This window comes from Perognathus longimembris, chromosome 1 (genome assembly GCF_023159225.1).
Source record: "Perognathus longimembris pacificus isolate PPM17 chromosome 1, ASM2315922v1, whole genome shotgun sequence".
NCBI lineage: Eukaryota > Metazoa > Chordata > Mammalia > Rodentia > Heteromyidae > Perognathus > Perognathus longimembris.
The window spans coordinates 97,764,921-97,788,119 of record NC_063161.1 but is presented as its reverse complement, the minus strand read 5'-3'; the positions used below and the strand labels follow the sequence as shown (position 1 = coordinate 97,788,119).

General features: G+C 42.0%; 1 protein-coding gene across 3 annotated transcripts in view; it reads left to right on the top strand.

The window, feature by feature from the left end:
* Tjp2 (tight junction protein 2) overlaps positions 1-22,917 on the top strand; it is a 126,650-nt gene extending 103,733 nt beyond the window's left edge. For 2 of the 3 annotated variants that reach the window (XM_048332863.1, XM_048332847.1), the window contains 12 exons: positions 1,124-1,232; positions 2,508-2,718; positions 4,057-4,244; positions 5,873-5,968; positions 6,913-6,992; positions 7,914-8,124; positions 13,689-13,789; positions 14,950-15,162; positions 16,271-16,381; positions 17,335-17,664; positions 19,755-19,840; positions 21,871-22,917. In XM_048332863.1, coding sequence (XP_048188820.1) covers positions 1,124-1,232; positions 2,508-2,718; positions 4,057-4,244; positions 5,873-5,968; positions 6,913-6,992; positions 7,914-8,124; positions 13,689-13,789; positions 14,950-15,162; positions 16,271-16,381; positions 17,335-17,664; positions 19,755-19,840; positions 21,871-22,036 — 1,902 coding nt within the window. In that variant the 3' untranslated portion in view covers positions 22,037-22,917. The remainder of the gene's footprint in view (positions 1-1,123; positions 1,233-2,507; positions 2,719-4,056; positions 4,245-5,872; positions 5,969-6,912; positions 6,993-7,913; positions 8,125-13,688; positions 13,790-14,949; positions 15,163-16,270; positions 16,382-17,334; positions 17,665-19,754; positions 19,841-21,870) is intronic. The other variant, XM_048332855.1, reaches the window with a different exon arrangement.
* The last annotated feature ends 282 nt before the right edge of the window (positions 22,918-23,199 follow it).

Below are 23,199 nucleotides of genomic sequence, written 5' to 3'. Positions count from 1 at the left end.
CATGGACTTTCCTACCTGGGCTAGCTTTGAACCGCAATCCTCAGATCTCAGCCTCCTGAGTAGGTAGAATCACAGGCATGAGCTGCCAGTGCCCGGCTGTAAGACAAGGTTTTTTTGTCTTGTTTTGTTTTGTGTTTTTTTTTTTTTTTTTGCCAGTCCTGGGCCTTAGACTCAGGGCCTGAGCACTGTCCCTGGCTTCTTTTTGCTCAAGGCTAGCACTCTGCCACTTGAGCCACAGCGCCACTTCTGGTCTTTTCTATATATGTGGTGCTGAGGAATTGAACCCAGGGCTTCATGTATACAAGGCAAGCACTCTTGCCACTAGGCCATATTCCCAGCCCCAAGACAAGGTTTTATCTGGTCTCAAACTCTTAGTCCTCCAGCTTCAGCCTCCTGAATTACAGGTGTATATGTTCATACTTAACATTAAACACCCTTGTTTGGCTTATAGGAGAATAGTAAAATTATTCAGAATCTATTTGCAGATTTTATTGAATCAATTTACAAAAGTATAGTGCTAGGTCTGTTTACCATGAGCTCCACCACCTTTACTGTGTTACCATCATTGGTTTCACACTCGCATATTACCTCCTTGACCATCTCTATGGGGGATTCAATGAGAGGGAGACAAACACAGACCAGAATTCTTATGTGATCCAGTCACAAAACCTTGGTTCAAAGGTTTATCCCTATGGGGTGATTGTCAGAGCCGGGAGGCAGGAAGGTGGAGTGGTGGTCAGATACATAGCCCAGGTCTTTAGCAGGTGCTGGAAAGGGTTTCAGTAGAGGTGCTAGGCTTTGGCTACATCCTGTTTTTTCTCTAGGAAAGGCCCTGGTGAAAACAAAACAAAACAAAAACTCAGATAGCAGGAGCTGGGAATGTGGCTTTGTGGTAGAGTTCTTGCCTAGCATGCACAAAGCCCTGGGTTCGATTCCAGTACCACATAAACAGAAAAAGCTGGAAGTGGTGCTGTGGCTCAAGAGATAGAATACTAGCCTTGAGCAAAAAGAAGCCAGGGACAGTGCCCCAGGACTGGCAAAAAACCAAAAAACTCAGATAGCACTTTACCATACTATCTTCTCTCTCTCTCTCTCTTCATTCCCTGTTTTCCCTTCCTTTCAGGTAAACACACAGGACTTCAGAGGGCTGGTTCGGGAGGATGCTGTTCTCTACCTGTTAGAAATCCCCAAAGGTGAAATGGTGACCATCCTGGCTCAGAGCCGGGCTGATGGTAAGCAAGTTTGGTTATTTAGTTTCCTTGGGGGAAGTAGAAGGAATAAAAGAGATTTCTTGAACTTAGAGAACAGGCAAATTCAGGTCAAAGTATGTGTGTGTTTGTGTAAAATTATTATGAATGATAATAATAAGTATATATAATACATTATATGATTTTATACATAATATATGATTATATAATTATTATATTTAATACACTACATAATTGTTATATATAGTATGTTCTATGTTTTTTATTCTCCATATGGATGGAGAAAATTTAGATGCCTTAAATGTAGTATAAAAATGTTTATTTATTGAAGTAATTACATGAATTCACTTTATGAATTTGGAACACAACTGCTTTTCTAAAGTCTTCAAGTTCTGCCTGACATTTTTATTAAGTTTTCATGTGACAAGTGTTCAGAGCCCATGGTAGCTGATGGCTCTAACTGTAAACTTTACCAGTCTGACAGGCCATCTGTCCTGGCCTTGTTCTATCTGGGAAGTGGGGTTGAAAGTATATTTCCTGTTCTCTCAGAGGGTTAATTGGCAACTCTGTTAGAGTTCTGTACAGAAGCAGAGCCAATGAGAGCTAGGGAACCAATAGGAGACATACACTTATAAAGAATTGACTGGTATGATTATGGAAGTTGGCAAATCCCAAGGGTAAGTTCTCAGGATGAAGGCTTAGCAGAGCTAATGTTTAGTTCTTGGAGAATCTGAAAGCCTGAGAGCTAGGAGAGCTGAGTGTAGTACAAAGGCAGGAAAAAAGAAAGTCGACATCCCACTTAAAAGGCTGCCAAGTGGGAAGGGTTGTTGTCTCTGGCCTGAGAGTGATCCACAGCAGCCCAGTCCTATAGCAATGTAGCTATACACTCGAGAGTAGCTCAAGTGAGACACCAAGGACTCATTTATAGCCAGGCTTTTGTTCTATTCAGGCCTATAGTTGCTTGGATGAGGCCCACCCTTGTTAGAGAGGACAGTCTGTTACTTACTGTATCCATTTGATATTAATCTCATCCAAAAAACACTCTCCCTGAAACACCTAGAATAATGTTTCACCAGATAGTTGGACCCAGTCAAGTTAACCCATAAAATTAACTCACAGCGTCTCATGAAGTTAGTTCTGGACCTTCTTTCTGTTGGAGTCACGATTCCCATGAAAGCTCTGCACTGAGATCGCTACATGGAGAGAGGCAGGAGGGGTGATCCAAGATGGGAGAAGCCAGCAACCTGGCAAAGATCTTCAGCTCAGCCAAATGCAGCAGACCGTGCTTTTGTCTTTCAGTGTATAGAGACATCCTGGCTTGTGGCAGAGGGGACTCGTTTTTTATAAGAAGCCACTTTGAGTGTGAGAAGGAGGGTCCTCAGAGCTTGGCCTTCACTCGAGGGGAGATCTTCCGTGTGGTGGACACCCTGTATGATGGCAAGCTGGGCCACTGGCTGGCCGTGAGGATCGGAAATGAATTGGAGAAAGGCTTAATCCCCAACAAAAGCAGGTATGCACATTTCCATACACCCTAAAACTCATCTCCCAACAAAAAGCAACAGAATGACCCAAAGGAAATCACACGTGACTTCATAAACATTTCTCTTCTATGGAGTGGACCTGGAACTGAATAGCTACAGCTGGTTTGTTGTATTTAGCATCCCAGAGAGGTGGTTGCACTGGGCTGTATGTGTCACAATTTGCTGCCAGCATGGGCAATGCACACAAGCATTCTTTTAGTCCTCATTCTGCATAGACACTTATGCCCTCTAGGGAATGCTTGCTGGCTGGTGGCTACCTAGAAGCTAGGAAATATTACCTATATTTTAGTAGGAGTCCTGGTGTGTTTATTACATATCTATTGTTAACAGTACACAAACAATCTCAAAACATACCAACACCCTCTGCTATTTCTTTTTTTTTTTGCCAGTCCTGGGCCTTGGACTCAGGGCCTGAGCACTGTCCCTGGCTTCACTTTGCTCAAGGCTAGCACTCTGCCACTTGAGCCACATTGCCACTTCTGGCCATTTTCTATATATGTGGTGCTGGGGAATCGAACTCAGGGCTTCATGTATATGAGTCAAGCACTCTTGCCACTAGGCTATATCCCCAGCCCCTCTGCTATTTCTTGAACAACCTGATATGCGTCTTCTGAGGTGTGTCTTAATTCCATCTTGGAACCACCTGTTAAGACAAAACCTTATATTCCCCAAACCCTTCCTTTATCCTAAACCAGTTTCTCTTTTCCTTTTTTTAAAAAAAATTTTTGTTGGTTGTGGGGCTTGAACTCAGGGCCTGGCTCTTTTGCTCCAGGTTAGAGCTCTACTTGGAGCCACTTAGCACCACTTCCTGTTTTCTGGTGGTTTAATTGGAGATAAAGGCTCTGGGACTTACCTGCTTGGCCTGGCTTTGAGGCACATTCTCAGATCGCAGTCTCCTGCGTACTAAGGATTACTGGTGTGAGCTAATTGTGCCTGGCTTCCTTTCTTTACTTTGCTGATATTGTCTTAGAAAAGTCAACAAGAGCCTAGCCACTAGGCAAGAACTTTTAAGCTGATGACGTGGCTGGAAAAGACAGCTTTTCTCACACTATGTATCAGATGAGCCAAATGTAGTGTGTTAAGTGCTGAACCATTTCTGGTCCATTTCATAAAGGCCCCATCCTTCTGTAATAAAGATTGAGAACAGGAAGATCCCAATTTTCCCCCTCTGACACAGATTGATTTTGTAGCTCCATCTTCCCTAATCCAAATTCTTAAGTAAAACTGGCCAGCTCTGGCTACTGTCATGCAGATGTGCTGCATTTCCAGGCTTTGGAACTCATTTCCCATGGTGTCTTTCTTCTCAGAGCCGAACAAATGGCAAGTGTCCAGAATGCTCAGAGAGACAATGCTGGGGACAGGGCAGACTTCTGGAGAATGCGTGGCCAGAGATCTGGGGTGAAGAAGAACCTGAGGAAGAGTCGGGAAGACTTAACCGCTATTGTGTCTTTGAGCACCAAATTCCCAGCCTATGAGAGGGTGTTGCTGAGAGAAGGTGAGGAAGCCATGTGGGGCAAGGCAAAGGTCCCCCTTCTTCAGTGGAAACACATTTCTGCAACCTAAAAAATTTGGTTTAATAGCACATTCCAAAGTTTTTGTAGGTTACCCACAGCAAAGTGTACCTTTTACAAATGGTGAGGATATGTCACTTACTTTTTATTTGTTTATACATGCCAATTCTTGGGCTTGAACCCATGGCCTCAAGCTCTCTCGGCTTTTCTGCTCAAGGCTGGCATTCTGCCACTTGAACCATACCTCTACTTTTGGCTTTTTGCTGGTAAATTGGAGATAAGAGTCTCTTACATTTGTTTGCCGAGGCTGAATTTGAACCATGACCCTCAGATCTCAATCTCCTGAAAGCTAGAATTTCAAGCGGTCACCAGTGCCTAGCTGGGTATTGAAAGCATATTTCTCAGAAAAGAAGTAGGATGGAAAAAAAAATGAGACTTTAATCATTTATTTATTTGGGTGATTTTCAAAAGCCTACGTAATATTTATGCTTTCTTTCTGAATACTTAGGCTAGCATATGTCTCTATTTTTTTTCTTTTGCCAGTCCTAGGGCTTGAACTCAGGGCCTGAGCACTGTCCCTGGCTTCTTTTTGCTCAAGGCTAGCACTCTATCACTTGAACCACAGCGCCCCTTCTGCCTTTTCTATATATGTGGTGCTGAGGAATCGAACCCAGGGCTTCATGTATACCAGGCAAGCACTGTACCACTAGGCCATATTCCAGCCCCATGTCTTTTTTAAAATTTGTTTTAAAAATTATCTTTTAAGTAGTTGTACATAGGAGGTGCCATACAACAAAGCAGTTTGTGAATACAATGCATCTTGATCAGTGTCATCACTTCAACATTCTCGCCCTTCTTTGACCTACCCTCCTCCCTACTTTTCTTAGTTCGGTGGTATATACAATCCATTCTTGACTACATTCTCCCTTCCTTAGCCCCTTTATTCTTTTATCCTTCTCCTCTTGACCCCTTGGATGTACCCATTTCCTGGTGTTGCTTAACTCTGGGCCTGGGCACTGTCCCTGAGCTCTTCAGCTCAAGGCTAGTAGTACTCTACCACTTTGAGTCATAGAGCCACTTCTGGTTACCTGGTGGTTAATTCAAGATAAGAATCTCATGGACTTTCCTGCCCCGGCTTGTTGCTCAGATCTCAGCCTCCTGAGTAGCTAGGATTACAGGCCTGAACCACTGCCATCCTGGTTTTGATTTTGTTGGGCTTCGACTTAGTCTTTAAAAAAAATTATACTATTTGAGCTCTCCATCAACAGAAGCAAGGACAAGAACCACATGATCATCTCAATAGATGTAGATAAGATCCAACACGCCTTTATGAGGAAGCTAGGAATATATGGAATATTCCTCAGTATAATAAAGGCTGTATATGACAAACCTACAGCCAGCATTTTATAATTGATGGTGAAAAACAAAGCCATTTCCCCTAAAGTCAGGAATGAGACAATGATGCCTACTCTCTACTCCTGTTAACATAGTATTGGAATTCCTAGCAAGAACAACAAGGCAAGGGGAAAACATAAAGGGGATCCAAATAGGGAAAGAAGAAGTAAAACTAGCATGTGTCTTTTAATGACCTTTGTTTTCTTTCTCATTGCAGCTGGTTTCAAGAGACCGGTGGTACTTTTTGGCCCCATTGCTGATATAGCCATGGAGAAGTTGGCAAATGAATTACCAGACTTCTTTCAAACTGCTAGTGAGTGTCTGCCAGTGATGTATTCTCTGAAGGTGTTAGCTTTGAAAAACTAATACCTAGGCTGGGGATATGGCCTAGTGGCAAGAGTGCTTGCTTCGTATACATGAGGCCCTGGGTTCAATTCCTCAGCACCACATATACAGAAAATGGCCAGAAGTGGCGCTGTGGCTCAAGTGGCAGAGTGCTAGCCTTGAGCAAAAAGAAGCCAGGGACAGTGCTCAGGCCCTGAGTCCAAGCCCCAGGGCTGGCAAAAAAAAAAAAAAAAAAAAAAAAAGAAAGAAAAACTAATACCTAGAAACATTGAAAGAGTAATGCTGAGATGACAGGCATGTACTGCTACACATACTATTCAAGCATTTCTGATCAAGGAAATTCAACCTGTATGTAATATAAATTCATATTCAGTATAAATATAATTATAAATAAATACTAAATAAGTTAGTATTTAATGTGGTTAGTATTTTATATGAAATTTTTCAGTTTTTTTTCAATTGCCCCAATTATGTCCTCTTTAACTCTTTTATTTTAAATTTTGAGTACATTTGGTATTTAGTTGTTTTTTTAAATGTTTTTTGTTATGTAGTCCTAGTCCATTTTTTTCTAAATAACTTGGGACAGTGATATTTTATAGACGACAAACCAATTGGCTCATAGAGTCTCCCCTGTCGGCCTGGCCTAACCATTTCTTCATAGTTAGAATTTAGGTAAACAGGCCTGGGGTGTAGCTCCATGATAGAAAGCTCTTGCCTAGCATGCACAAGACCCTGGGTTTTATACATAAAACAAGTGCTGTGGATCCTTCCCACTGCCTCCCATTAAAAAGTCCCCTAATCCCAGATGTCCTATTATTATACTGATATTGATGTTAAGGTAGAACCTTTGGTTGTCACTGATTTTCAACACTCCCCACCCCCCATTATTTAGCTATATTTTTGCTTTTGCAGAGACGGAACCGAAAGATGCAGGATCTGAGAAACCTAATGGAGTTGTTCGATTAAATACTGTGAGGCAAATTATTGAGCAGGTGAGGAAATTCATCCAAAATTTATGTTGTTTGAATGAAAGGGATCAGGCTTTGCTACTCTCTTTTAGAGTAGAATAGGAATTCTGATAATCATAAATGTTAATAGTTTATGTAAATGTGAGCTACCTCACTGTATCTATATCAGTGACTGTCTAGTGTCAATACAGTTGGTTTTTTTTTTTCCAGAATTCTCAACGTTGTACCAAATAACCTATTAATTGAAGTTGTCCCTCCTCTGGGGTGGGGCATATTCTAGCACCTTTGATGGATGACCAGAGCAACATGGATAGTACCAAACCCTAAATATATTTATGTATATGTATATATACATTTGTATATTTATAAATTAAACTTTACCATATATGTGTATATATACACATGCATATAAGATAATAGGAATAGCCAGAGATAAGCAGCAGTAACTGTTAACAAAATTGAACAGTTATAAAAATATGCTACATGTGACATGTTACATGATGAAATCTAAGAATTATGGTTCAAAGCCAGCCCAGGCAGAAAAGTCAGTGAAACACTTATTTCCAGTCAACCAGCAGAAAGCCAGAAGTGGAGTTGTAGCTCGAGTGGTTGAGCACTGGCCTTGAGCTTTGAAAAAGCCAAGTGAGAACGCAAGGCTCTGAATTCTTTCTCTTTCTCTCTCTCTCTCACACACATACAGCACTTCACTCACCCTTTTTCTTTTACTTGCTGTTAGCTTTGAATGAGGGAAACTGGAGGATAAAGCCATAGGTATGCATAGGAGATATTGCATTTCCTTTCCTTAGGGTTCTTTTGACTGATAATATCAAAGTAAGTGCAATATGGAAGAGAATATTTTCTGGTTTAAGTTCACATGTTTTATGTGGTACAGCCTTTACCTAGGGAAGCAAACTGATATTGTGGTACTTCACCCATCCCTAACAGGACAAGCACGCACTCCTGGACGTGACTCCCAAAGCTGTGGACCTGCTGAATTACACCCAGTGGTTCCCAATTGTGATTTTTTTCAACCCAGATTCCAGACATGGTGTCAAGGCCATGAGACAGAGGTTGAATCCAACATCCAACAAAAGTTCCCGGAAGTTATTTGATCAGGCCAACAAACTCAAAAAAACTTGTGCACATCTTTTTACAGGTCAGTGAAATTGAAAATAAATCCGTGAATCATCCAATATGCAGAGTATTCAAGTTTCTATTTAGGGGATGTTTTAACAATAATGATAACAAATTCCTATCATTTTTTTAAGTTAATGCATGCAATGGTGGTAAGAAAGAGAACGAGAAAGAACAATCCAATGTAGGGAGAGGTGGGGTGGGCTGATGAGCTAAGTTCAATCTCTAGCCTTTCAGTCCACAGAAATTTAACCTCCGCAGAATGGTCAACTATCACCACACAATGGCTCTTTTTTTTTTTTTTATCATCACCTGCACACAGTCAAAATGACAACATTCAAAGTGCAAATGCCTGGTTTACAGGACTATTTTTGGAGGAGTCATAGCAATATTTCACATTCTACATTTGAATTAATTTTCTTATTCTTTGACTTTTCTTCACTTATTTAAAAATGTCCTCCCTCTCCCCAGTAGAAACTTCAGCACTCTGGATATTAATGACTCAAGGTTTTATTCTATATTTTATTCTGATGAGAACATCGTGATTGTGTTTTAAAAAACAAATCCTTTGCCTGGCACTGGAGGCTCATGCCTATAATCCTTGCTATTCAGGAGGCTGAGACCTGGAGGATCACAGTCCATGAGACTCTGTATCCAGTTCACCAGTGGTGACTCTGTATCCAGCATAGATCAGTGGTAGAGAACCCCTAAGCTATGAACAAACAAGCTGAGCAAGCCTGGAGCCCTGAGTTCAAGCATTGGTACCAGCATCCAAATAAAAGAAAGAAAGAATCCCTTTTCAAGATACATACTAAATATTTATGGGTCCCTTAATGAAATGTTTAGAATTTGCTGAAGTAATTGTCAGTGAGGGCAGAAGATGGAGTATAGATAAAACTGGCCAGGAATAGTTGTTGGCAGTGGTTGTTGCACACATGAGAATTCATAAGACTGTCCTCTACTCTTATGTGTACTTAAAATTTCTTCCACAATAGGAAGGATATTATATTAAAGTCCCCAAGATAAATACTCATCATATACATTGCCTATAGTTGTAAAGTAGTATAAAATATGACCTATCTCAGTAATTAAGTATATGTACTATCTGTATAAATAAATGACCATTGCTGTGAATATTGTACAATTGAGACTTGAAAAGGGTTACACAAATTGGAGGCAGAGAATCAGTGCTTTGTTTTGAGGGGCAACATGAGGATAGAGTATGGATATAATAAATATCCTTAGGGTAATGGCAGCTCTTGAGTTTAGTGTTGGTCATCAACCTTTGTTATTTGGGGCATATTGTGGACATTGGGAGATGAGATAGGGAGCAGATGGGCAGTATCCACAACTTAGACAATGGCAACATCTTGTAACTAAGTAATAATGCAAATAGCACACAGGTCCATCAGGAGCTATTTTTGTTTTTGCACCCATAAGGAGGTTGAAAAGTTGAAGAAAAAATAAAGCCAGAGTTTGGGATGGATATGCACTGTGAACACTTCATTTTATTTAGTATATCTTCAGGGTGCTGGATGACAAATCTAAGAGCTTCAAGTTTGCTACCCAATAAATAGCCTTTTATAATGTGTTCTCTGTGTGTGTGTGTGTGTGTGTACACGCGTACATGCACATACATATGCATATGTATGTGCACATACATATTGGGGCTTGAACTCAGGGCCTGAGTACTTTCCCTTAGCTTTTTTGCTCAAGGTTAGAGCTCTACCACCTGAGCCACAACTCCACTTTCAACTTCTTTTTGCTAGTCAATTGTGCACAAGAGTCTCATAAACTTGCCTGCCTGGGCTGGCTTTAAATTGCAATCCTCAGATCTCAGCCTCCTGGGTAGCTAGGATTATAGGTGTATAACTTGGCAAAGATCCAGATGACCTCCCCACGCCCTGTAATTCATACTAAACAATCCAGCTGCCCCCAGTAAGATTGGTAGTCTGTGCCTGACAGAAACCCTGCTTTTCAAACTTGAGCATGAGAAACTTTTGACAGCATTAATACTTTATTTTTCTTTCTTTCTTTTTTTTTTTTTTTTTTTTTTTGGCCAGTCCCAGGCCTTGGACTCAGGGCCTGAGCACTGTCCCTGGCTTCTTTTTGCTCCAGGCTAGCACTCTGCCACTTGAGCCACAGTGCCACTTCTGGCCGTTTTCTATATATGTGGTGCTTGGGAATCGAACCCAGGGCTTCACATATACGAGGCAAGCACTCTTGCCACGAGGCCATATTCCCAGCCCCAATACTTTATTTTTCATGACTTTATATTTACAACATTCTTATTCTTTAGCGAGACTACTAGATTTGCTTTGATGAGCACATAATTTGAAGTCAAGTTAATGTTGCATGCAGTATCATTAGGCTCAAAATCCTGTTTTTCCTTTTTTGCATAATAATAATCATCTGTTCCCTACAGATGAAATTCTAATTATGACACTGTTAAAATATCTCCCCTTATGATCTTGATTGAACAAGAGATACTTTATTTTGAGAATCGCCTAATACAAGTTAACTGGTCAACATGAGCCAACATGCTAAGCTTGCCTCCAACCCTTTCCAAGTTAAAAAAAAAAAAAGGTGTTTTGTTTTTTTTTGCTATACAATAGGCTTACATGAACATGCCACAGAAATTACTGTTTTTAAAAAAGCAATGTTTGAATTGCCTGTGTTCTTAGGAACGTCGAATGGGTAGCTCCTAGTTTGGAGACCACAACAGTGAGGCCATCCTTCATGTTAAATTGTGGCATTGGAAAGTATCATGAGAGAATTAACCTGTTTTCATCTTCTTGCTAGGCATCATTAAAGTGAAATTGGTACCTGAGTGAATACTATTAGTGACCATTACTCTATAGTATCTTTCACTAGCACCTAAGAAAAACAACAACAACAAAAAAAAAAACCCACAAAAACACTTTGTCATTGTTTAGTGTTTGAAAAAGCTCAGAGGAACAAGTGATATAAATAAATAAATATATTTAAATCTGATACCCAGGTTTGAACCCAAGGCCTTACATTTGCTAGGCTAATGAGCTATGCCGGCAGCCACACTATTTTCTGGTTTATTAGAGGTGGAGTCTAATGGACTTTTCTGCCCAGCTGGCTTCAAACTGTAACCCTCCAAATCTCAGCCTCTTGAATAGCTAGGATTACAGGTGTGAGTCACTGGCCTCTGGCAACTAGTGTACCCTGTTACTACTGAGAAAGATCCAAATTGCAGTAGGTAATCCTTGGTTTTCCACACGTGCTGAGTCTTGGAATCAGTGGGAAAACGCAGGGTTCCTGGCAGGACCTCTTGCTACTGCTGCTGCTTCTCTATTTAGCCAAGGTCTGGGTGTTGAGAGAACTATACAGATGTTAGCTTTATTGAGATGCACTTTACCCTAGCACACAATTTATCCCTTTAAATTACATACTTCTTAGCTGGGCACCAGCAGTTCATACCTGTAATGGGCAAACCACTGGCACCTAGCAGTTTTCTATTTCTCTTTTTTCTTTTTCTTTCTTTCTCCTTTTTCCTTTTCTTTCCTTTCCTTTTTTTTTTTTTTTTTTTTTTTTTTGCCAGTTGTGGGTCTTGAACTTGTTCTGGGCACTATCCATGAGCTCTTTTGCTCAAGGCTAGCGCTCTACCACCTTAAGCCAAAGCACCACTTCCAGTTTTATGGTGGTTAATTGGAGATAAGAGTTTCAGGGACTTTCCTGCCCAGGCTGGCTTTGAACCGTGACCCTCAGATCTCAACCTTCTGAGTAGCTACAGGTGTGAGCCACTGGTACCTGGCTTCTGTATTTCTGAAGTGGACCCTTTTAACGTTAGATTTTCTTTATGATAAATACAGACCATACTAGACGGCTCCCAACAGAAAGCTTTAGAAGGCTGCTTCACATTCTTTCTACATCCAGTGCAGGTCATTTATTTATCTTTCCTCTGGAGTGCTTAATCTCACTTCTATATTTAAGTTCACAGCATCATATTTTAGCCATGAGACAATAATCCTTGTGAAGTACCAGGGTAAAGACACCAAAAATCTATGCTATCAAGTTTAATTTTCCTTGGGTTGTGTAGTGTACCAGTTTATTCTTATGCTGTAAATAATTAGTGAGCAAGGGAATTACAAACTCCTTCAGGAATCTCCAAGGTCAGTGTTAGAACTTCTCAAATGAAGGAAAGTTGAATGTCAATTCAAGGAAAACTGAAAGCACAGTTGTTCACAAAGGTTGCTTAACAGTTATTTTAGAAGTGTTACTGCCTCTGCCCTCTAAAAGCATGACTGTAACTTAAAGAAAACAACAACAACAACACTGAATCAATAGTGGGAGCATGGCTCAGCCGGTTTCCAGTAACCACCCCTTCCAATCCTAATTTATCTCCAATCTGATACCTTTAGGCCCAATTTAATTTATTAGTTTTTGATACATTTGCTTACCTGGTTTATCTTTATTAGGTTCATAAAGATATATTGAGCCTGTCATTGGTGGCTTATGTCTGTGATCCTAGCTACTCAAGAGGCTGAGATCTGAGGATCACAGTTCAAAGCCAGTTGGGGCAAAAAGCCCAAGAGACTCTTATTTCCACTTAACCATGAGAAAATCAGAAGTGGTAGCTCAATTAGTAGAGTGCTAGCCTTGAGCAAAAAGACCTCAGGGACAGTGCCTAGGCCCCAAGTTTGAGCTCCCTTGACCACTAGCAACAACAATGAAAAAGATACTTTTTAAGGTGGTGTACCTGTTAGTATTTTTATATCTAGGCTCTAAATTTGTGTTTCTAGATGAATGGAATATTAGAGTAGCCAAGGCCACAGGCTCAGAAGACAAATTTCTGATTTGATATTCAGCTCCTTTACTTAGTGTGAGGCCTTGGGATGAGCTAATCCTGTAACATACTTGCAACAGTACCTGGTTAACCCATCGTAACCATTAGCATATAAGATATATTTTGGTCTGAATAGGAAGAGACACATTTCCTTGGTTGAATTTGGTTAATTGGCTTGCATATTCCAAAGTGCTTAAGGCTGTAAAAAATAATCACACTAAAGTGTTCTTTTTAGTATTTTATTAGATGTAGACAATAATACATTATTTTTTAAATGTATACATATCTACGTAATGGTCTTTAAAATATTATCTTTTTGTTTTTGCTCCACTATCTGTGTGTGTGTGTGTGTGTGTGTGTGTGTGTGTGTGTGTGTGTGTGTGTGTTATGGCCTAGTGGTAGAGTTCTTGGCTAGCACTTGCGAGGCTCTGAGTTCAATCCCTAGCACCGCAAAAATTTTGAAAACAGATGTTCTGAAAATAAATTCAATATACAAACCATACAACATTTTCTGTAACATAAACTACATAAACTAGCTAGATGGTTAATAATTTTACTTACCTTCATTTAGAAGAATTCAGTATTCATGTATGTTCAGATTTCTTGCATTTCCAGTTTGAATTCAGATGTGATAGAAAAAAGAGTGAGTTTTATGTCCGTAGCTTCCTGAATAAACATTGCTCTGAGAATCAGTGCAGGCCTTTTTGCACTCAAATGCTCTGCCATTGTATACCTATCCTCTAATGCAAGCCTTGTTGACATTTCTATAGCCACCATCAACTTAAATTCAGCCAATGACAGCTGGTTTGGCAGCTTGAAGGACACCATTGAGCATCAGCAGGGAGAAGCAGTTTGGGTCTCTGAAGGAAAGGTATGTGGCCTAGATTCGCTGCTGTGAGGTGAGCGTTTGTGTCCTGAATCTTTCCTCAAGAGGGCAGTGAATGTAGTAACACCATGTTCACTGGAAGTGATGCCAGCATGTGTGTTTATCAGATCTGAAATGTTGTAAATTCTACAACCAAGTTTTTGTGTTTTTTTTAATGAAGGGGACTTTATAAAAGAAAAGCAGAATGTGATGAATGCAATCCTACATTCACTTCCCTTTTACTTTTAATGTAGTAGCTAGTTACTGTATTCCAAGTACACTAATCAGAGCTTACAAGATCTCATGCTGTGTGCCACAGCTTACTAAGACCATGGGAGACTTAGAGTGGAGATGAGAGGCAAGGAGGAGGATCGTGGGGGAAAAAAAAACACGTTAAAAAATCAATACAAAGACCAAAGTTACTAGATTTGGGATTATTTTGTTTAGAATGACTAAGGTTGGCAGAGAATACTGCGTAGTTCTACAAGTTTGCATGACCAACATCTCATCTCATGGAATATGAAAAGAGAGAGAGGAAGGAAGGAAGGAAGAGTTATACAACCTGTAGCTCTCTTTATTCCAGGAGCCTTCAGTACTAGTATTGCATACATGAGCTGAATTGAGGTCGTGTGTGGGTCTCCAGAGTGACAGCTTTGTCACCAACGTGACTTGCTTCTAGCTCTTTTGGACACTGGATGTTTGATGAGGGCATCTAGCATCTACCAGGTGCTTGGAGCCTGCAAGGTTTGAGGCTATCCTGTCTCCAGAGGCTCAAGTTTGAGGATATAACCTCTGCCCACAGAGAGGCTTAAGGAGAAGTAGAGATGTATGTAGCATAATGCGGCATTTATTAACAGGAAGACAGGTACCAAGAGAAAAGGCTAAAGAAGAGCCAGCTAGTGGAGGACAAGCTCAATGATCAGAGGAAGCCTGACTCAGGGGTGGATGGTCACAGGATAGGCTGGCAAGTTCCCTGATTTGACTCCCTGCATTAAAGTGAACATAGTCACCACATCAGCAGAAAAATAAAGGTGCCTTCACTTTGTAGCACATGTCAAGGTTTTAGACAACTTGGCTGTGTCCGTGGGGAGTTTTCTTGAGCTTCCTCCCCCGACTCCCAAGAGCTCTGTCAGGCCCCACTGACCCTCCAAAACAAATTCCTCTAGATGGAAGGGATGGATGATGATCCTGAAGATCGCATGTCCTACTTAACCGCCATGGGCGCGGACTATCTGAGTTGCGACAGCCGCCTCATCAGTGACTTTGAAGACACCGACGGCGAGGGAGGCGCCTACACTGACAATGAGCTGGACGAGCCGGCCGAGGAGCCGCTGGTGTCTTCCATCACCCGTTCCTCTGAGCCGGTGCAGCATGAGGAGGTGAGGCAAGGCATGCCCACGGGCTGCAAAGCCAGAGGCAAGAAAAGGAGATTAGTGTATCGCTTCCTTCCTCTGCGCCACTGCTAACTCAGGGTGCTGTGGAAGGGACACACAAGTTGGAGCAGGTGGCTGTTAGGGAGTGTCTCACTCTAAGTCAGTGCCTGCAAGGTTGTAGATACTTGGTTCATGGAACAGAGGACCAGCAGGTGACACTGGAAGAGGCGGAGTGGTCAGCAGTCAGCGAGCCCCTGCCCTCAGGTGTAACAGATAACAGAAATGGCTTTACTGGCCAGCTGTGCAAATCACCAGCAGAATGTTCCTTTTAAATATGATGTTGCTATATTTGCTTGTAACCTTTGATTAGGCCTCTCTATCTGTACTCTTAGGAGCCCTTGCCTTTCTTCTCCATCTGTCTTTAACCTTCTAATCTTGCCATGGCTCCTGAGTGTTTCCCCATCAGTTTCCTTCTCTCTTGTATTTCAATTTTTCAAATTGACTTTATGATTGATGATACCTCTGATCACCTGTACTATGCATCCACCAGCCAGTGATCGACAGCTTACACATCCTAGAAATTGCATCAATAGGCATTAATTTAGGAGCAGAACAGTTTATTGTACCTCAGCAAACATTGGTGTATGATCTTTGTACAATCAGTGATCCAAACACGTTTAAGTAATTGTTGATATTATTACTCACTCCAGTGAGGAATATTTTTTGCTATGAAGTACAAACGAATGCCCCAAAACATAAGTTGAAGGAGGGAACCCATCACCCCAACAATACAACATTAGCATATATTAGACAAGTTATGAAGAGTACATTTACTTGTGAATCTCTATAGACATAGATGAACTATTGCTTAGAAATAGCAATGGTTATTACAGCAGGATTTTTTTTGTGTGTGTATACTTTAAAGGTAGAGCCCTCTGCCTTGGATGCAGCCAGTTGTATAAAGCACATCTTGAGCATTTGCTAGTTAAAGGTCAGCTGGTACTCAGCAGGTCAATGTCAGAACTTCTTCCAAGTTCGCAGAACTCCAGCAAAGCCGGGAGTGGACTTCTCTGCCTGGATGTTCTTGTTGTGAATGAATCTTTATGTTTTGTAGAGCATAAGGAAACCCAGCCCAGAGCCACGAGCTCAGATGTGGAGGGCTGCTAGCAGAGATCAACTTAGGGACAATAGCCCACCTCCGGCATTCAAGCCAGAGCCGCCCAAGGTACGTGGCTGGGAAGGAAAAGGAAGCTCCAGAGGCCCCATGGGTAGCCAGGAGGAAGCATGCAAACGAAATGGTGTTGGTAATGGTTTGACTCCCTGTGTCCTATATTAGAGCCTATCTATCCGTTGGGGCTGATGGATAGGTTCTTGAATGAGGAAGAGAAAAGTTAGGAAGGAAAGACAATATGAAGAGAGCATACAAGCAGGTGCCAGTGGCTCACGCCTGTAATCCCAGCTACTGAGGAGGCTGAGACAGAAAAGTCCATTAGACTCTCATCGAAGTGGAGCTGTGGCTCAAATGGTAGAAGACTAGTGAAAGAGATAGAGAGAGGAAGGTTCATTTGTTTATTTATTTTAGAAAGAGAAAAAATTGACAAATGATGCATGCTAGAATCACCCTTCTCAGAATCAGTTTCTCTTTTCCTGTCGAATGAAAGTTTTCTGCCCACAATCTAATTCAGATGCATCAGCAAAACAATCACTACAGAGAATGCTTCTCTGTTTGAGGACAGCTTCATTTATTGAATTAATAAATGGTTATTCAGAGTCGAATCAAAGTGAAGACACAGGGGGATGCATATATTTAGAGAGAAGAAAAGCAGCCAGTTGTATAAGCTGTCAGGAGTAATTAATGAGCTGTGCTATGTATCGGGGAAAAACTTAGAAGCAGGGCTTGAAATCTGCTCCAATACAAAATTATTCAAAGTCTTTTCTACCTCTAGCAATAGCTACCACCCAGTCCCCATTCAAATACTTCCCAACACCTTAAGGTAGGGCTCAGGATGCCCAGCTATAGGGCCATTTGCCCTGCCCATATTTGATTCCTTGCCAGAATGGTATTTGTTGACCATCTTTGGAAACTGATCAGGAAATGGAGTGTGTTAAATCACTAATGTAGATTTTTTTTTCTAAGACTCAAAACCCAAAGGAAAAATGTGCCATTGTTCTTTGCAGGCTAAAAGTCATAACAGAGAAGAATCTTATGACTTATCCAGATCCCAGGAATACAAGCCAAACTTTGCAGCCATGGCCGGGAATGAAATTCTCACCACATCTACCAAAAGTTGTCCTCCCCCAGTTGCAGCAAAACCTGCCTTTGGTCGACCTATCTTGAAGCCCTCCACTCCTGTCCCTCCCCCTGAGGGTGAGGAGGTGGAGGAGAGTAACGACGAACAAGAAAACACTCCCAAATCAGTTCTGGGAAAAGTCAAAATATTTGAGAAGATGGATCACAAGGCCAGATTGCAGAGAATGCAGGAGCTCCAGGAAGCCCAGAATGCAAGGGTAATTGTTTATAAAATACTACACAGTCACAGCTTGTCCACAGGAAAAGATTGATATAGTTTCTTTGGCCTGGGATGTAGCTCAGTGGCAGCAAAGCACTTGCCTGGTAAGTGCAACATTCTGGGTTCAATCCCCAGTATCCATAAGAAAAAGAAAAAAAAAAGACCAAAAAAAAAAAAAAAAAGGTAATTTGAGGGGCTGCGGATATGGCTTAGTGGTAGAGTGCTTGCCTCTCATGCATGAAGCCCTAGGTTCGATTCCTCAGCACCACATAAACAGAAAAAGCCAGAAGTGGCGCTGTGGCTCAAGTGCTAGAGTACTAGTCTTGAGCAAAAAGAAGCCAGGGACAGTGCTCTGGCCCTGAGTTCAAGCCCCAGGACTGGAAAAGAAAAAAAAAAAAGGTAATTTTATTGATTTCAGTGCAGTAGTATGCAGTCCTCTTACACTGCTACAGATGTGACAGAAATAGTCAGGTACACAGTGGTGTGTGTGCCAATTTCAAATTGCCAGCTGATGGAAAATCATCCATTTTCCTTCCACTCAACAAGTCCTAGCTGACAAGATGAATAAGAGTCTGCCTCCCCATACTTTATGTACAGTCCTGGGGCATTAATCCAGGATCTGGAGTGTGCATGGTGAGGCTCTATCACTGTGCTATATACCACCCACCCAGTCATCCTTGCGGACCCTCCCTATACTTGAGATCATTATATCTAGTTCTGGATTGGGCAGATGGGACAAGAATCAGTGCCTCTCCAAAGCAGTGTTAGAATGCTGCTGGTACTTAGTTGGTAATGGAGCATTTGTCCATTCCTAGCTGACTTTGGGTGCTAAAATGGAAAGGCCCATTGACTATACTGTTAGAACTGTTTCAGTTTTTGTCCTGTGTGTACATGTAACCTCTCAATGTCAGAGAAGAATTTAAACAATGGTGACTTACCTCTGTAATTCCAACTATTTGAGAGGCTGAGGCAAGAGGATCACTTAAGCCAAGTAGTTCAAGACTAGACTGGGCAGCATCAGGAGATCTCATCTGTGGATGGTGGATGGGGACTTGGGAAAGAATAATTATTTAAGTAAATTTAGGTTAGGTCTGTGTAGTATATTCTGTCCCAGTGGATAGGAGAGTTTTATTCAATTTGTTTTGTTACAACAGTGTTTGAACATATTCTCCTCTCCTCTCCCCTCCTCTCCCTTCCCCTCCCTTCCCCATTCCCTTATTCTCCCCTCCCTTTCCTCCCCTCCCCTCTACAAGTATTTATTACTATTTGTTTTTGTCTCAAAAAGGGCTTAGGCTTCTTTCTTGGCTTTTTTTGGGGAGAGTTGGGGCAGGTGCTGGACTGGGGCTTGAACTCTGGGCCTAAGTACTATTCCCTGAGCTTTTGTGCTCAAGGCTAGTGCTCTACCACTTGAGCCACAGCTCCACTTTGGGCTTTTTGGTGATTAATTGTAGATAAGAGTCTCACAGACTTTCCTGCCCAGATTGACTTTGAACCACATTCCTCAGATCTCAGCTTCTTAGGATTATAGGCAAGAGCTACTGACGCCTGTCTCTCTCTTGACTTTTTCACTCAAGGCTGGAGCTCTACCACTTGAACTACATTTCCACTTCTTTGTTTTTTCTCATTTGTGATAAAATATCCACAACATAAACTATTCTACTTCAGCCACCTTTAAATACACACCTTGGTGGCATCGAGTACCTTCCCACTGTCATGTTACCGCCATCACTATCCATTGCCAGAAACTTCTTTCATCCTTCCTAAGAGAAGTTTGCACCTAATAGATAGTATCCTCATGTTCTCCTCCTGCCCATTTTGTGTGTGCATCTGAATTTGCTGATTTTGGAACCTTCTATAAGTGATTTGTCCCTTAGCGGGGTGTCTTCACAGTTCATGCATGAATAGAACATTATAGGATTTTAAACATTATCTCTATTTCATAGCTACTCCTAGGAAATTAGAGCTGCATCTGTTTGTTTTGTTTTGTCTTTTCGTCTTATCAAGATGAAGTAGGGGAGAGAAGCAGGGTGGCTGGGGACGATGAGAGGAACCAGGCAGTGCCTCATTCTCTCTTCTTAATTACCACAGCTGGAAATTGCTCAGAAGCATCCGGATATCTATGCGGTTCCAATCAAAGGGCCCAAGCCAGAAGCCGGCCTGCCCCACTACGTGAGGTAAGGGTGTTCAAGGAAAGTCCCTGAAGGACCTTTTCTGCCATTTGGACTGCAAGAAAGAATCTTCTGTTCTCACGTTTCAGAGTGACAGGTGCTGCTCTCTTTACCCATTCCATCACATTTCATTGTACAGATAGTCAAATCAAAAATCCAGGATAACTTCCCTTGTGCTGGGTGCCCTGCAGCTGTTGAAGGTCAATTGCATTAGGTTGTGTTAGGACAGCAGAGGAGCAGAAGTCCTAGAACTTAGGCCTGTTTCTCTCACTGATTTCTGGCTCTCAGCCAAGATCCTCTTTTTTTTTTAAATCACCCAGTAAAGTCAGGCCACTGTGCTGAGCTGGGTTCGAAGGCACTGTTAGCAGCAACTGATCAGCACTTAAGTTGGGAGGTTTCCTGCCTCTGGGAATAGGAAAGAAATAAATCACACATAGTGTGTGTGTGTGTGTGTGTGTGTGTGTGTGTGTGTGTGTGTGTGTGTGTGTGTATTGGCCCTAGGGCTTGAACTCAGGGCCTACATTGTCCTTGAGCAATTTTTCTTAAGGCTAGCACTCTACCACTTGAACCACAGCTCCACTTCAAGCTTCTTGGAGATAATAGTTGGACTATACCCAGACTGGCTTCAAACCCCCATCATCAGATCGCGGCCTCCTGAGTAGCTAGGGTTGCAAATGTACACCGGCACCTAGCTTTTTCTTTCTTTTTTCTTTTCTTTTCTTTCTTTCTTTCTTTTTTTTTTTTTTTTTTTTTTTTTGCCAGTGCTGGGGCTTGGATCTCAGGACCTGAGCATTGTCCCTGGCTTCTTTTTGCTCAAGGCTAGCACTCTACCTCTTGAGCTACAGAGCCCCTTCTGGCCTTTTCTGTTTATGTGGTGCTGAGGACTTGAACCCAGGACTTTATGCATGCTAGGCAAGCACTTTACCACTAAGCCACATTCCCAGCCCAGTACCTAGCTTTTAAATCACATATTCTTGAAGCCATTCTGACCACAACTAGTTTTTCAGTAGAAAACTAGAGGCATGGGCTGGTATGCAGTTCAATGGCAAAGCACTTGCCTAGCAAGTGCAACGTCCTGGGCCCAGTCCCCAGTACCAAAAAAGAAAAGGCAAAAACAAGAAAACTAGAGGCATATTTCTTACCAAGGGAATGACAGCCATTGACCAGGTTGACATGGCAACAAAGGGAACTTTGCATCTTCACCAAAACTGGAAGAGAGCCCCAGTGGGTGAGGGTAGCAGAAAATTGTGGCCCTCTCTAGCCAATAGGGAACTCCTAGGTCAGGGAGCATGTGACTTACTTCCTTACCCACTTTCCAAGTGAAGGACTTTGTCCTTGGCCTATTTGCCCTCCCATCCCCACCACCACATAAACCTGGTTGATGGCACAGTATGCTTAGGCATCAGAAAGTGTTCTCTTAGGGCTAGGAATATGGCCTCGTGGCAAGAGTGCTTACCTCCTATACATGAAGCCCTGGGTTCAATTCCTCAGCACCACATGTACAGAAAACAGCCAGAAGTGGCGCTGTGGCTCAAGTGGCAGAGTGCTAGCCTTGAGCAAAAAAGAAGCCAGGGACAGTGCTCAGGCCCTGAGTCCAAGGCCCAGAACTGGCAAAATAAATAAATAAATAAATATAAAAAAAGAAGATGTTCTCTTAAAGCTGGCCATCAGTGGCTCAAACCTGAAATCCTAGCTACTCCGCAGCTGAGATCCAAGGATTATGCTACTCCACAGCTGAGATCTAAGGATTATGGTTCTAAGCTAGCCTGGCCAAGAAAATAGAAAGCCAGGAGTAGAGAGCTGTGGCTACAATGTTAGAACGCTAACCTTGAGCTAATAAAGATAGGGAGTAATGCTGAGGCCCTGAGTTCAAGCCCCAGGACCAGCACAAAATAAATAAATAAAATAAAATAAAAAAAGAACAGAAAGAACATGACCCTTCTTAGGTGATTACCTACTGTTCTTCCAGCCTCTCCACGGGGATGCTGGAGGACTGACTGTGCCCTGGGACTTGTGTAACACTCTCACCTTGCTAGTTCCAGACCCCCCGAGCCACAGAAAGGGCCCTCCAGGCTTTACCATGACACCAGGGGAAGTTTCGGCAGTGATCCAGAGGAGGAGCAGTACCGCCAGCAGCTCGCCGAGCAAACAAAACGGGGTTACTACAACTCGCCCTCCAGGTACCGAGACACCGAACTGTAGATGGGGTAGCATGGACGTTCTGAGCACACCTGTGGCATCTGATGGACACTCTGTGAGGCCTCCTGGGGGGGGACTTCTCCAGTTCAAGGGCACTGTGGAGACGTGACGGGGACCAGATTACAGTCAGTGCAGACAGAACACACTGCAGGTTCTGTTGATGATACTGGGATGGAGCAGTTTATGACCATGGCTTTTTTTTTTTTTGGGCAGGGGGTGGGGGGGGGAAGGAAGCTCAGAATGAAGAACACCACCACAGTCTGATACTGTCATTTGTTTCTGTGGACCAAAATCTGTATTAATCCTCTTTGTGCATTTTGAAATATGTATATTAAGGAGCAATAACTTCTTCCTCATTCATGGCTGCCTTCTAGGACTGTTTCACTGTGAGGCAGATGTGAAAAAAGGAATTAAAAAAAACCTGTTGGAGTCAAATTAAATTTAAAGAAGTATTTTACAAAATCTCTCCTAAGTGCCTTTGATGAGAAGTGTCTTTAAATTCTCTTCCTTTGAAGCTTTATGCAAAGCCATAGTGTACTAAAACTTTATTTTGACTAAATTTTGATACCAGTTTTGATAGCTGCGTTTTCCCTCCTGCACTGCATCCTCTTTTCAAGGCATTTGTCTTTGTAATATTTTCCGTAAATTTTGATTGTACCTAGAAGAGTTATACTTGGTAAGTCTGGCTGCAAGTGCTAATAAAAAGCAGACCACTAGCAGACCCAGAAGATAGGGAGCTTTTTGTTGTTGTTTGTTTAAAACCATGTGCTATCCAAAAGCAGATACTTGAGAAAAATGTATTTTATTTCCACAAGTGTATGTATCGACAGCAGTTTTATAATTTAATAAAAGGAGTACATTGCATTAAATAAATTTGCTTTGTGGTGAATTTCTATACTTCTTTCATTTTGGGGAGCTGGGGGCAAGAACCAAGGGCTTGAGCTTGCTAATCATAGGCTCTACAACTGAGCTACACCTCCAACTTCCGTGTGTGTGTGTGTGTGTGTGTGTGTGTGTGTGTGTGTGTGTGTGTACTGGGAATGGAGGCCTATATTAAAAAGAAAATGCTCAGCTGGTACTGGAGGCTCATGCCTATAATACTAGCAACTCAGGAGGCTCAAGTCTGGAGACTGAAGTTTGAAGCCAGCCTGGGAAGAAAAGTCCAT